The 15,350-nt window shown below is 42.4% G+C and overlaps 1 protein-coding gene across 1 annotated transcript in view; it reads left to right on the top strand.

Annotated features, from left to right (window-relative positions):
* Window positions 1-13,310, top strand: part of LOC138667022 (gastrula zinc finger protein XlCGF57.1-like) — a 100,300-nt gene extending 86,990 nt beyond the window's left edge. The window contains exon 7 of the mRNA XM_069755265.1: window positions 12,018-13,310. Within this exon, the coding sequence (XP_069611366.1) occupies window positions 12,018-13,189 (1,172 nt within the window). The 3' untranslated portion in view covers window positions 13,190-13,310. The remainder of the gene's footprint in view (window positions 1-12,017) is intronic.
* The last annotated feature ends 2,040 nt before the right edge of the window (window positions 13,311-15,350 follow it).

Below are 15,350 nucleotides of genomic sequence, written 5' to 3' on the forward strand. Positions count from 1 at the left end.
CCAGACCACATATTACCACCACATAGTGACCGAATAATACTATATACAGGGAACAAATATCGCCACACCATGACGAGACCACATATTACAACCACATAGTGATGAATAATATGACATTGCCAGCATATAGGGACCAAATAATACCACATACGAGAAATACTGCCACACCGTGACAAGACCACAAATTACCACCACATAGTGACTGAATACTACAATACTGTTCATGAATACAAGCCACAATACTAACAACACTGTTATTACCACCAGTAGTATTATACTGAGGAGCTCTGTATAAAGTGTCAGTGTACAGGTAATACAGTGATCACTGGTGACATTATACACAGGAGCTCCTTATATAGTGTATATACAGTATGTAGTGTATCACCAGTGCCATTATATTCGAGTTCTGTATATAGTGTCATTGTACAGGTAATACAGTGATCACAGGGGACATTATACACAGTAGCTCTGTATATAGTGTCAGTGTACAGGTAATACAGTGATCACCAGTGACATTATACACAGTAGCTCTGTATATAGTGTCAGTGTACAGGTAATACAGTGATTACCAGTGACATTATACACAGTAGCTCTGTATTTGGGGTCAGTATACAGATAATACAGTGATCACCGGTGACATTATGCACAGGAGCTCTGTATATAGTGTATAATGTACAGGTAATACAGTGATTACCAGTGACATTATACACAGAAGCTCTGTATATAGTGTCAGTGTACAGGTAATACAGTGATCACCGGTGACATTATACACAAGACCTATGTATACAGCATATAGTGTACATGTAATAGTGATCACCAGTGACATTATACACAGGAGCTCTGTATATAGTGTCAGTGTACAGGTGGTACAGTGATCACCAGTGACATTATGCACAGGAACTTTGTCTATAGTGTACAGGTAATACAGTGATCACCAGTGACATTATACACAGTAGCTCTGTATATAGTGTCAGTGTACAGGTAATACAGTGATCACCAGTGACATTATACACAGTAGCTCTGTATATAGTGTATAAGTGTACAGGTAATACAGTGATCACCAGTGACATTATGCACAGGAGCTTTGTCTATAGGGTATAGTGTACAGGTAATAGAGATCACCAGTGACATTATACACAGGAGTGTTATGACCTGGTGGTAAGGACAATAATGGACCTAGTGGTTAAGAGCACACGGAATGACCTGATAGTTACTAATAATATAGGACGAGCTCTGAGACGTGGGAACTCTGCTGACCGCAATCCCTAATCCTATCACACACATTAGAAATAGCCGTGGATTGCTCCTAACGCTCCCTATGCAACTCGACACAGCCTAAGAAACTAGCTAGCCCTAGAGATAGAAAAATAAAGCCTACCTTGCCTCAGAGAAATTCCCCAAAGGAAAAGGCAGCCCCCCACATATAATGACTGTGAGTAAAGATGAAAATTACAAACACAGAGATGAAATAGATTTAGCAAAGTGAGGCCCGACTTACTGAACAGACAGAGGATAGGAAAGGTAACTTTGCGGTCAGCACAAAAAACTACAAAAAGACCACGCAGAGGGCGCAAAAAGATCCTCCGCACCGACTCACGGTGCGGAGGCGCTCCCTCTGCGTCCCAGAGCTTCCAGCAAGCAAGACAAAAAACAAAATAGCAAGCTGGACAGAAAAATAGCAAAACAGAGAAAAACAAGCAGGAACTTAGCTTCTGCTGGGAAGACAGGTCACAAGAACGATCCAGGAGAGAACTAGACCAATACTGGAACATTGACAGGTGGCATGGAGCAATGATCTAAGTGGTGTTAAATAGAGCAGCCAGCTAACGAATTAACCTCGTCACCTGTGGAAGGAAACTCAGAAGCAGCAGCTCCACTCACAACCACCAGAGGAAGCCCACGGACAGAACCAGCCGAAGTACCATTCACGACCACAGGAGGGAGCCCGACAACAGAATTCACAACAGTACCCCCCCCTTGAGGAGGGGTCACCGAACCCTCACCAGAGCCCCCAGGCCGACCAGGACGAGCCAAATGAAAGGCACGAACCAGATCATCAGCATGAACATCGGAGGCAAAGACCCAGGAATTATCTTCCTGACCATAACCCTTCCACTTGACCAGGTACTGGAGTTTCCGTCTCGAAATACGAGAATCCAAAATCTTCTCCACCACATACTCCAACTCCCCCTCAACCAACACCGGGGCAGGAGGATCAACGGATGGAACCACAGGCGCCACGTATCTCCGCAACAATGACCTATGGAATACATTATGGATGGCAAAAGAAGCTGGAAGGGTCAAACGAAACGACACAGGATTGAGAACCTCAGAAATCTTATACGGACCAATGAAACGAGGCTTAAACTTAGGAGAGGAAACCTTCATAGGAACATAACGAGACGACAACCAAACCAAATCCCCAACACGAAGTCGGGGACCCACACAGCGCCGGCGGTTAGCGAAGCGTTGAGCCTTCTCCTGGGACAATGTCAAATTGTCCACCACATGAGTCCAAATCTGCTGCAACCTATCCACCACAGTATCTACACCAGGACAGTCCGAAGACTGAAGAGAAACGAGGATGGAAACCAGAATTGCAGAAAAACGGCGAAACCAAAGTAGCCGAGCTGGCCCGATTATTAAGTGCGAACTCAGCCAAAGGCAAAAAGGACACCCAATCATCCTGATCAGCAGAAACAAAGCATCTCAGATATGTTTCCAAAGTCTGATTAGTTCGCTCGGTTTGGCCATTTGTCTGAGGATGGAAAGCCGAGGAAAAAGACAAATCAATGCCCATCCTAGCACAAAAGGCTCGCCAAAACCTCGAAACAAACTGGGAACCTCTGTCCGAAACGATGTTCTCCGGAATGCCATGTAAACGAACCACATGCTGGAAAAACAATGGCACCAAATCAGAGGAGGAAGGCAATTTAGACAAGGGTACCAAATGGACCATCTTAGAGATGCGATCACAAACCACCCAAATGACCGACATCTTTTGAGAGACAGGGAGATCCGAAATAAAATCCATAGAGATATGCGTCCAGGGCCTCTTCGGGACCGGCAAGGGCAAAAGCAACCCACTGGCACGAGAACAGCAGGGCTTAGCCCGAGCACAAGTCCCACAGGACTGCACAAAAGAACGCACATCCCGCGACAAAGACGGCTACCAAAAGGATCTAGCCACCAAATCTCTGGTACCAAAGATTCCAGGATGACCAGCCAACACCGAACAATGAACCTCAGAGATAACTCTACTAGTCCATTTATCAGGGACAAACAGTTTCTCTGCTGGGCAACGGTCAGGTCTATCAGCCTGAAATTTTTGCAGCACCCGCCGCAAATCAGGGGAGATGGCAGACAAAATTACCCCCTCTTTGAGAATACCCGCCGGCTCAGGAACACTCGGAGAGTCGGGCACAAAACTCCTTGACAGGGCATCAGCCTTCACATTCTTAGAGCCTGGAAGGTACGAAACCACAAAATCAAAACGGGAGAAAAATAGCGACCAACGAGCCTGTCTAGGATTCAACCGTTTGGCAGACTCGAGATAAGTCAAATTCTTGTGATCCGTCAAGACCACCACGCGTTGCTTGGCTCCTTCAAGCCAATGACGCCACTCCTCGAATGCCCACTTCATGGCCAACAACTCTCGATTGCCAACATCATAATTGCGCTCAGCAGGCGAAAACTTTCTAGAAAAGAAGGCACATGGTTTCATCACCGAGCCATCAGAACTTCTTTGCGACAAAACAGCCCCTGCTCCAATCTCAGAAGCATCAACCTCGACCTGAAACGGAAGCGAAACATCTGGCTGGCACAACACAAGGGCAGAAGAAAAACGACGCTTCAACTCCTGAAAAGCTTCCACAGCCGCAGAAGACCAATTGACCACATCAGCACCCTTCTTGGTCAAATCAGTCAACGGTTTAGCAACACTAGAAAAATTATTGATGAAGCGACGATAAAAGTTAGCAAAGCCCAGGAACTTTCGCAGACTCTACACAGATGTCGGCTGAGTCCAATCATAAATGGCCTGGACTTTAACAGGGTCCATCTCGATAGTAGAAGGGGAAAAAATGAAACCCAAAAATGAAACCTTCTGAACTCCAAAGAGACACTTTGACCCCTTCACAAACAAAGAATTCGCACGAAGGACCTGGAACACCATTCTGACCTGCTTCACGTGAGACTCCCAATCATCCGAGAAGACCAAAATATCATCCAAATATACAATCAGGAATTTATCCAGGTACTCTCGGAAGATGTCATGCATAAAGGACTGAAATACTGATGGAGCATTGGAAAGCCCGAATGGCATAACCAGGTACTCAAAATGGCCCTCGGGCGTATTAAATGCTGTTTTCCATTCATCGCCCTGTTTAATACGCACAAGATTATACACACCGCGAAGATCTATCTTGGTGAACCAACTAGCCCCCTTAATCCGAGCAAATAAATCCGACAGCAGCGGCAAAGGGTACTGAAATTTGACTGTGATCTTATTAAGAAGGCGGTAATCAATACAAGGTCTCAAAGAACCATCCTTCTTGGCCACAAAAAAGAACCCTGCTCCCAATGGTGACGACGACGGGCGAATATGACCCTTCTCCAAGGATTCCTTTACATAACTCCGCATAGCGGCGTGCTCTGGCACAGATAAATTGAACAGTCGGCCCTTAGGAAACTTACTACCAGGAATCAAATTGATAGCACAATCGCAATCCCTATGAGGAGGTAGGGCACTGGATTTGGGCTCATCAAATACATCCCGGTAATCCGACAAAAACTCCGGGACTTCAGAAGGGGTGGATGACGAAATAGACAAAAATGGAACATCACCATGTACCCCCTGACAACCCCAGCTGGACACAGACATAGATTTCCAATCCAATACTGGATTATGGACCTGTAGCCATGGCAACCCCAAAACGACCACATCATGCAGATTATGCAACACCAAAAAGCGAATATCCTCCTGATGTGCAGGAGCCATGCACATGGTCAATTGAGTCCAGTACTGAGGCTTATTCTTGGCCAAAGGCGTAGCATCAATTCCTCTCTATGGAATAGGATACTGCAAGGGCTCCAAGAAAAAACCACAGCGCCCAGCAAACTCCAAGTCCATCAAATTCAGGGCAGCGCCTGAATCCACAAATGCCATAACAGAATAGGATGACAAAGAGCAAATTAGAGTAACGGACAAAAGAAATTTCGACTGTACCGTACCAATGGTAGCAGACCTAGCGAACCGCTTAGTGCACTTAGGACAATCGGAGATAGCATGAGTGGAATCACCACAGTAAAAACACAGCCCATTCCGACGTCTGTGTTCTTGCCGTTCAGCTCTGGTCAAAGTCCTATCACATTGCATAGGCTCAGGTTTATGCTCAGATAATACCGCCAAATGGTGCACAGCTTTACGCTCACGCAAGCGTCGATCGATCTGAATGGCCAAAGACATAGACTCATTCAGACCAGCAGGCATGGGAAATCCCACCATGACATCCTTAAGGGCTTCAGAGAGACCCTTTCTGAAAATTGCTGCCAGGGCACATTCATTCCACTGAGTTGAGTACAGACCACTTCCAAAACTTCTGACAATATATTTCTACCTCATCCTGACCCTGACACAGAGCCAGCAAGATTTTCTCTGCCTGATCCACTGAATTAGGTTCATCATAAAGCAATCCGAGCGCCAGAAAAAATGCATCAACATCACGCAATGCCGGATCTCATGGCGCAAGGGAAAATGCCCAGTCTTGAGGGTCGCCACGTAACAAAGAAATAATGATTTTCACTTGTTGAACAGGGTCACCTGAGGAGCGAGGTTTCAAAGCAAGAAACAATTTACAATTATTTTTGAAATTCAGAAACTTAGATCTATCCCCAAAAAACAAATCAGGAATAGGAATCCTAGGCTCTAACATCGGATTCTGAACCACAAAATCTTGAATGCTTTGTACCCTTGCAGTGAGATTATCCATACAAGAGGACAGACCTTGAATGTCCGTATCTACACCTGTATCCTGAACCACCCAGAGGTAAAGGGGAAAAGAGAGACAAAACACACTGCAAAGAAAAAAAAATGGTCTCAGAACTTCTCTTATCCCTCTATTGAGATGCATTAATACTTTGGGCCACCTGTACTGTTATGACCTGGTGGTAAGGACAATAATGGACCTAGTGGTTAAGAGCACACGGAATGACCTGATAGTTACTAATAATATAGGACGAGCTCTGAGACGTGGGAACTCTGCTGACCGCAATCCCTAATCCTATCACACACACTAGAAATAGCCGTGGATTGCTCCTAACGCTCCCTATGCAACTCGACACAGCCTAAGAAACTAGCTAACCCTAGAGATAGAAAAATAAAGCCTACCTTGCCTCAAAGAAATTCCCCAAAGGAAAAGGCAGCCCCCCACATATAATGACTGTGAGTAATGATGAAAATTACAAACACAGAGATGAAATGATTTAGCAAAGTGAGGCCCGACTTACTGAACAGAGGATAGGAAAGGTAACTTTGCGGTCAGCACAAAAAACTACAAAAAGACCACGCAGAGGGCGCAAAAAGACCCTCCGCACCGACTCACGGTGCGGAGGCGCTCCCTCTGCGTCCCAGAGCTTCCAGCAAGCAAGACAAAAAACAAAATAGCAAGCTGGACAGAAAAATAGCAAAACAGAGAAAAACAAGCAGGAACTTAGCTTCTGCTGGGAAGACAGGTCACAAGAACGATCCAGGAGAGAACTAGACCAATACTGGAACATTGACAGGTGGCATGGAGCAATGATCTAAGTGGAGTTAAATAGAGCAGCCAGCTAACGAATTAACCTCGTCACCTGTGGAAGGAAACTCAGAAGCAGCAGCTCCACTCACAACCACCAGAGGAAGCCCACGGACAGAACCAGCCGAAGTACCATTCACGACCACAGGAGGGAGCCCGACAACAGAATTCACAACACAGGAGCTCTGTATATAGTGTACAGATAATACAGTGATCACCAGTGACATCATACACAGTAGCTCTGTATATAGTGTCAGTGTACAGTTAATATAGTGATCACCAGTGACATTATACACAGTAGCTCTGAATATAGGGTCAGTGTACAGGTAATAGTGATCACAGGTGACATTAAGCACAGGAGCTTTGTATATAGTGTACAGGTAATACAGTGATCACCAGTGGCATTATACACAGTAGCTTTGTATATAGTGTCAGTGTACAGGTTATACAATTATCACAGGTGACATTATGCACAGAAGTTCTGTATATAGTGTACAGATAATACAGTGATCACCAGTGACATTATACACAGAAGTTATGTATACAGTGTATAGGTAATACAGTAATCACCTGTGACATTATAAACAGGGAGCTCTGTACACAGTATATTATGTATAGCGTGCGTGTACATGTAATACACTGACTCACCAGTGACGTCTGTAGTTTAAGTCCTTCATTTTCGCTTTTCTTCTTCGACCAACACAGACCACCATCATTTCTTCCAGCCAGGACTTGTCTCTGCAAAAAATAACACACAGTCATCATTAGCTGTTCGCCTCCAGAGCACTTTCCCCACTTTTTCCCTGACTTCTACACTACGTCAGATGAAGAAACAAAATGACGTAGTGCCGCCCCTGCTCAGTAACAGGACCTCTCTTTTGTTCCCTCCATGGAAAACCATTTTCTAAAAAGTAAATTATATTACAGAAGTAATAATGTCCCTAATTGGACCCTAAAGAAATTATGTTCCCCACTTGTCACCATAAACTAATATAGTATGTTCCTCATTCTGGCCCTCAAACAGTAATTAAGTCCCTCATCCTGGCCCCCTCTATTGAATAATCTTGCCCAGCCTGGCCCCCTTTATTTTATAATATGCCCCCAGATATCCATCCTGCCCCCCAGCTATACGTACTGGCCCTCACATGTCCCTTGTCCAGCCCCCCCATATATCTCTCCTGGACCCCCATATATCCTTCCTGGTCCCTTGTCCTGGTCCGCCATATATATGCTTCCTGATCTCTTGTTCTGCCCCCCCATATATCCATCCTGGCCCCCAATATATGCAACCTGGCCCCCCCCCACATATATCCATCCTGGACCCCCAGATATGAGTCCTAATCCATTGTCCTCCCCCCATAAATCCATCCCTAACGTATACATGCATCGTGGACCCCCAAATATACATCCAGGTCCCTTATTCTGCCACCCCCATATATCCATTTTGGCCCCCCATATGTATCCATCCTGGCCCCTTTCCTGCTCCCCATATATCTATCCTGGCCCCTTGTCCTGTCCCCCATATATCCATCCTGGCACCCCATGTGTATCCATCCTGGCCCCCCATGTGTATGCATTTTAGCCCCCATGTGTATAAAGAAAACCAACATACAAGTAACTAAGGTCTAATATATTCACAAAAAGAACCAAAACTATGCTAACAAAGACCTAAAAGAATAAGCTTTAATATAAATGATTAAAACTAGGAACCACAAAGGTAAACATATAAACCAATAGTAGAGAACCTGCACATAAGGATCTATGGTCTCAGATGTATGATACCAAAATAAATATAGGAAAGGACTAGGGAGGATAGATGTGCCTTTCCCTAAAAAATTACTAAACTATTGGTTTATATGTTTACCTTTGTGGTTCCTAGTTTTAATCCCCCCCATGTGTATCCATTCTGGCCCCCCCCCCATACGTATCCATTCTGGCCCCCCATGTGTATCCATCCTGGCACCCCATGTGTATACATCCTTGCCCCCCATATAGCTCATATAGCAGGCCAAGATTGTGATGCATCATGTATAAACGATAAACCATTCCTATTGTGTTCCCCAATGATGGGATCATGGGGGATGGAGCATTCACCCAGAAAAAAATTATTGCACTTAAGAAGCAGCCCAAGCAGGGTTAGAAAGCTGAAACCGGCGCTTCCAGGAAGGGTGTCACCACACAGCCGGCGCGACAGGACAGAGGGAGCCAGAAGAGAAGAGCGCCTTGAAGTTGTCACTTGAAGTTGTCAGCCAGGAAGTTAAAGCTTTGGCATAAATGGGACTTCCAAATGGACAATGACCCGAAGCATACTGCCAGAATGGTAACAAAGTGTCTTAAAGATAAGAAAGTCAATGTTTTGGAGTGGCCATCACAAAGCCGATTTCAATCCAATTGAACATTTTTGGTCAAAGCTGAAAAGGCAAGTGTGAGCAATGCGTTCTACAAACCTGGATCAGTTACACCAGTTTTGTCAGGAGTAATGGGCCCAAATTCTGACCAACTATTGTGAGAAGCTTGTGGAAGGATATCGCAAATGTTTGACTCATATCATTCAGTTTAAGGGCAATGGTATCAAACACTAATTAAATGTTTGCAAACTTATGACTTTGCAGTAAGTAATAAAAATGCCCTAAAATATTGTCTCTCTCATTATTCTGGCATTAGGCAAATATTATGGTAATCCTAATTGACCTAAAACAAGAAAGGCAATACTTGAACTCTACAGAGCCACACCCACTTGCAATGGTTATTTTTTAGCAGACATTGATATGTGTAAGAGAGTGTTAAACAAGGTGACCATGTGTACTGTTATGACCTGGTGGTTAGGAGCACCCGGAATGACCTGATAGTTAAACCTCATACAGGACGAGCTCTGGGATGTGGGAGCTCTGCTGACCGCAAGCCCTAATCCTATCACACACACTAGAAATAGCCGTGGAGCGCTCCTGACCAGACCTAGGCGCCTCGTCACAGCCTAAGAACTATCTAGCCCTAGAGATAGAAAATAAAGCCTACCTTGCCTCAGAGAAATTCCCCAAAGGTAAAGGAAGCCCCCCATTGACTGTGAGTAAAGATGAAAATCACAAACGCAGAAATGAAACAGGTTTCAGCAAAAGGGAGGCCAGACTTCCTAAATAGACAGAGGATAGGAAATGTAACTTTGCGATCAGCACAAAAACCTACAAAAGACCACGCAGAGTGTGCAAAAAAGACCTCCGCACCGACTAACGGTGCGAAGGGACCACTCTGCCTCCCAGAGCTTCCAGCTAGCAAGACAAAATCATGAAAACCAGCTGGACAAGAAAACAGAACAAAATAAGACTATAATGAACTTAGCTTCTGCAGGTCACCAGAGAGATCCAGGAGCGAACTGAACGAATGCAAAAACATTGACAGCTGGCATGGAGTAACAATCTGAGAGGAGTTAAATAGAGCAGCCAACCAAAGGATAAACCACGTCACCTGTGTAAGGAAGCTCAGAAGCAGCAGCTTCACTCATAGCCACCAGAGGGAGCCCAAAGACAGAACTCGCCGAAGTACCATTCACGACCACAGGAGGGAGTACGACAACAGAATTCACAACAGTGTACCCCTAAAACAATTATTTATTAAATTTTATTAAAAACACCAAGAAAAAATCCAGTGCAGTAAAAATTCCGATGTAGGGTAGTATGTCTGGATGACCTACAATGCTGTAGATCTGTCCAAACTACTGTGATATATAAATCCTAAACAGGATAGTATATCTGGGTAACTTACAGTTGACATACACAATTAATCAATAGTGTAAATCTTTCCAAGATAATTTGATATATGAATCCAAAAGATCTGCAGGTAGTGTATCTAGGTCAGAGATACTGAGTGGTATAAAAATCCCAGACAACACCAAACCTGTGGAACCCCAGATAAATACCTAGGCTGGTACTGCCTAGCTGCAGAGGGTGGCACCCCCGCTCAATTCTGGTTCTCATTGTTTCTCCCTAGTTGCCTCTGTTTAAGCTTTTATATTATGTAAATTAGTTTAATACAGGCAACATCTGGTATGGAAATATAATATAAATATAAAGGGAGACCCCTGTAATAAATAATGGAACAAATGGATAAGTTATCATTCAATGCTTGTCCTTCTTATATGGGCATCCTCATTGCCCCGACACATTTCTTCATCTTGTAGGTTCATCAGTAGGCTATCTTTTCACTGCCGAAACATCTAGACACAGGCCCATTTTGGTGACACCAGAAAAAGCTACGAATTACAGCTCTTCATAAACACACGAAGCAACATGAACTATTCATTTTGGAAAAGAACGTTGGCCTGCTATTATGAGCAACGTTCTCAATCTATCATCCTTCACTTGTATTTTTCGTAACCAGGCAGCATCCCTAAATAGTAACTTGTTGGTGTCCTCATTTGCATCATCCACAACCACTGTTTATCATACTCCTACTCCTCTCTTTCTATCTCACTGTCAGGCCTCCGTCCCTGAGTGCGTGACAGTGATACAGATGTACACTCTCAGTCATCCACTTGTGCCAAACTCAACTTCAGCCTGGTCAAGTTGCTGTTGTCCCATCACTGATTTATGACATGACACAGAATTTTTGTTCTCAGCTTTGCTGGAAGATGCCATTATTTCTTACAGAAAGGGGTGCCTGCTCTGTCCTCACATGGGTAGGATTACATCAGCACTCTTTCTTCCTCATGGCATTAAGCTTGAATGTGCTACGGTCATGTACAGTACATGTATGTCATGGCTCGCTGGGCAAAGGTTTTGAATGGCAGCGATGAAGTCTTGCAACTAGATCCAAGGGCAAGAAAAAATGAGCTTATACCATGCAGTAAGTAAAAAATAATAGTACATGTAAATTATATAGGCTACTTGGATGACACTATTAAGACATTATTATTAGTATAATGTGGTCTCATTACAGATCTCTTTTATGAGTCTTCTCTGAACATGTAACTGCAACAGATTCATGACAGACACCGTGAAACATGAACTGAAAAGATGGCTATAATAGAGTAGTGAAAATTTGTAAGGATATAACTTGGTGACCGAACACTGTAATCTCAGTCCCTCTTTGTGGTCTATTGTCTTAGTCTGTCAATAATTAAATTGTACTACAGTTTGCATGAAAATGCGATAAAGTATATAATAATAATAGTAATAATTCCAATGCAAGGTTACTCACAAATAACAAAATCATTTTTATTCTTGTCAGATGACCATACCAGGAGATCAGAGGGACGTCTGATATTCTCAGATTTTTCAGCAGATAATCTTGGTATCACACCCGATACTTGTGAAGAACATGTCATTATACCAGATACACCTCAAGACCCTGTCAGAAAAAAACTGTCATCTGATCCGATTCAGCAGGTCCTTTTTTCTGCTTCATCAAAGACAACTATGCTAATCAAAAGTCACAGAAGGGCTGATGAACATGAAGTAGCTTACACAGGGGAGAAACCATTTTCATGTTCAGAATGTGGGAAATGTTTTAATACTAAATCAAGACTTGTTACACATCAGAGAACTCACACAGGGGGGAAACCATTTTCATGTTCAGAATGTGAGAAATGTTTTAATCGGAAAACACATCTTGATGCACATCGCAAAATTCACACAGGGGAGAAACCATTTTCATGTTCAGAATGTGGAAAATGTTTTACAATGAAATCATGTCTTGTAACACATCAGAGAATTCACACAGGGGAGAAACCATTTTTATGTTCAGAATGTGGGAAATGTTTTAATCGCAAAGCAAATCTTGTTGCACATCTGAAAAATCACACTGGGGATAAGAGATTTTCATGTACAGAATGTGGAAAACGTTATAATAAGAAATCCGTACTTTTAAAACATCAAAAAATTCATACAGGAGAGAAGCCGTTTTCTTGTTCAGAATGTGGGAAATGTTTTACAGATAAATCAAGGCTTGTTACACACCAGAGAGTTCACACAGGGGAGAAACCATTTTCATGTTCAGAATGTGGAAAATGTTTTACATATAAATTAACTCTTGTTACACATCAAATAAGTCATACAGGGCAGAAACCATTTTCATGTTCAGAATGTGGGAAGTTTTTCAGTACTAAATCAAAACTTGTTACACATCAGAGAATTCACAAAGGGGCAAAACCATTTTCATGTTCAGAATGTGGGAAAGGTTTTACAACTAAATCATGTCTTGTCAGACATCAGAAAATACACACAGGGGAAAAACCATTTTCATGTTCAGAATGTGGGAAATGTTTTAATCGGAAAACAAATCTTGTTGCACATGTGAAAAATCACACTGGGGATAAGCCCTTTTCATGTTCAGAATGTGGGAAATGTTATAGTGAGAAATACTTACTTGTTCGACATCAGAAAACTCACACCGGAATGTAGCCATTTTCTTTTTTTTTTTTCAAATTCAAAGTTTTTGTTGATTGTGTAACAGCATAATATAACAATAAACAGAAAATCAAAGCTTGGAACAGGAAGAACAGAAATAAGGCAAATATGGACTTTATTACATAAAGCATATGAATAAAGAGGGATAGTCATGGTACACATATCATGAATCCAATGTAGAATATGGATAAGCGTTACACTTAAAGGATTGGAAATAAGGAGAAAAAAAAGCCAAATTGAGGGGATCCATGGGTGTTCATCGCTTTTTAGATTAGATTGGATTACAATCAGGGTGTAAGGATGTTGTTTGGCAGGAAAGTATTCAACAACTTGTTGGTCTATGTGATTGCAAAGAAGGGATAAACTATAACGTACCTTAGGATAGTTTGGTAGAGTGGAAAATAGAGGAATGGTTCCCAGTAAAACCATTTAGTAGCAGTTGTAATAGTCTCTTCTTGTGTTTGGGCTTTTCCATTGCATGAGTTCTAGCCATTTCTACGAACCATATTCTAAGGAAGAGGGGTCTACTGATTTCCAATGATGTGGTATTGTTTTGGCTGCCTAAGGATTCTGGACGACTGTTCAGTGAAGAGTAACCATGTTGAAGTTGTATGTATTCAAAATTAAGACGCATCCTTTGAGGACTGTCACCTAGGATAGTAGAAACGGATGAGGGTACCAAATAGAGCTACTTGGTGTATACGTAAAGACATCTTTTTATAGCTGCTTGGAAGGAATTTGTGGAAGTGTCAGGTAGAAACCTAGAGTGATCAGTTATAGGCATCATTGGTCCCCTTTGATCAAGCAAAACACCCCCCGCACTTGGTGTATATATAGTCTTCAGTGTCTGCCTGACCCTGTATGTTACTGAAGTATTATTATGCACCACAAGTAGCCAAGTCCATGGAAAAGAGGATGCCAACACCTAGCAAATATTGCGTGCAAAGCGGACCTAAAGTATTGACTTAAAGGGGTATTCCCATTTCCAAGATCCTATCCCAATATGTAGTAGGTGTAATAATAATATTATTAGCAAATACCTCCAATTAGACATGTAGTATAGTTTTTCTGATTCGTTATGTCTCTTTCCTCATGTGTAGGCATTGCAAGACCTTAGGTATCCATGTTTATGGCCACTAATATAATTAGAGGCATTTGGTAATATTATTAGTACACCTACTACATATTGGGATAGGATCTTGGAGATGGGAATATACCTTTAATGCAATGCATCAAATTGAGAATCGTTGCATGGGCTGATGCTAGATAATATCGGTGGCAATCAGGTAAGCAATCAGGTAAACCGACACAGTAATCATCTCTTGGGCAGGATATAATATTATACTGCATTCTTGGACAGCTTGATGACCAAACAGAACAACTAGAACAACGATGAATTTTAACCCAAAAAGAGGGCGGTATATACCATATATCGGGATGGATATCAGCAGGTAAAGCAGCCTATGTAGACTGTCCTCTTAAGAGCATTGCCTCATTAAGAGAATTCTTTCTAGTTCCAGAAGATTAGCTTCAACTCCAACTGAGCAAAAGAAAATTGAAAGTTGAGAGAGTATAGCCTTGAGATTTGAGGGAACATCAATGCCCCAATAGTTGATATTGTTATTTTGGGGCCATTTTATGGGGAAGTTGGACTTCAAAGTGTTCACTAATTGGGGTAGAAAGACATTCAATGCTTCAGATTTGTCAATGTTTATCTTGAAATGTGACCATTTCTCGAAACGCATCAATTCAATTTAATCAGAGAGGGAACAAATATATGTGGATTGGTAATAGAAATCAGGAGATCATCAGCAAATGATGACCATTTGTATTCTCTCCCTGCAATATTGATTTCATGTTTATCAGTGTTGGGGCATATGGCTGCCGAAATTTTCATAATTGGTATGTAGAGTAGGAGGGATAAATAACAGCTTGGTCGAGTGACTTTATTTATGCAAAAAAGGGTCTGATAATGAACCATTAATTTTTAGTCTGATGATCAGTGTGTGATATAGAGCAAGTATTATAGATATAAATATTGGCCCTAGACAATATGGTCAAGAGTTTGTGAGAGGGAGGGCCAACAAATTCTGTTAAAAATCTTTTCAGCGTCCAAAGACAGAATCATGAAAAAAGTTGTATATAAGTTAAGTGT

This window comes from Ranitomeya imitator, chromosome 2, assembly GCF_032444005.1.
Source record: "Ranitomeya imitator isolate aRanImi1 chromosome 2, aRanImi1.pri, whole genome shotgun sequence".
NCBI classification, from domain to species: Eukaryota; Metazoa; Chordata; class Amphibia; order Anura; family Dendrobatidae; genus Ranitomeya; species Ranitomeya imitator.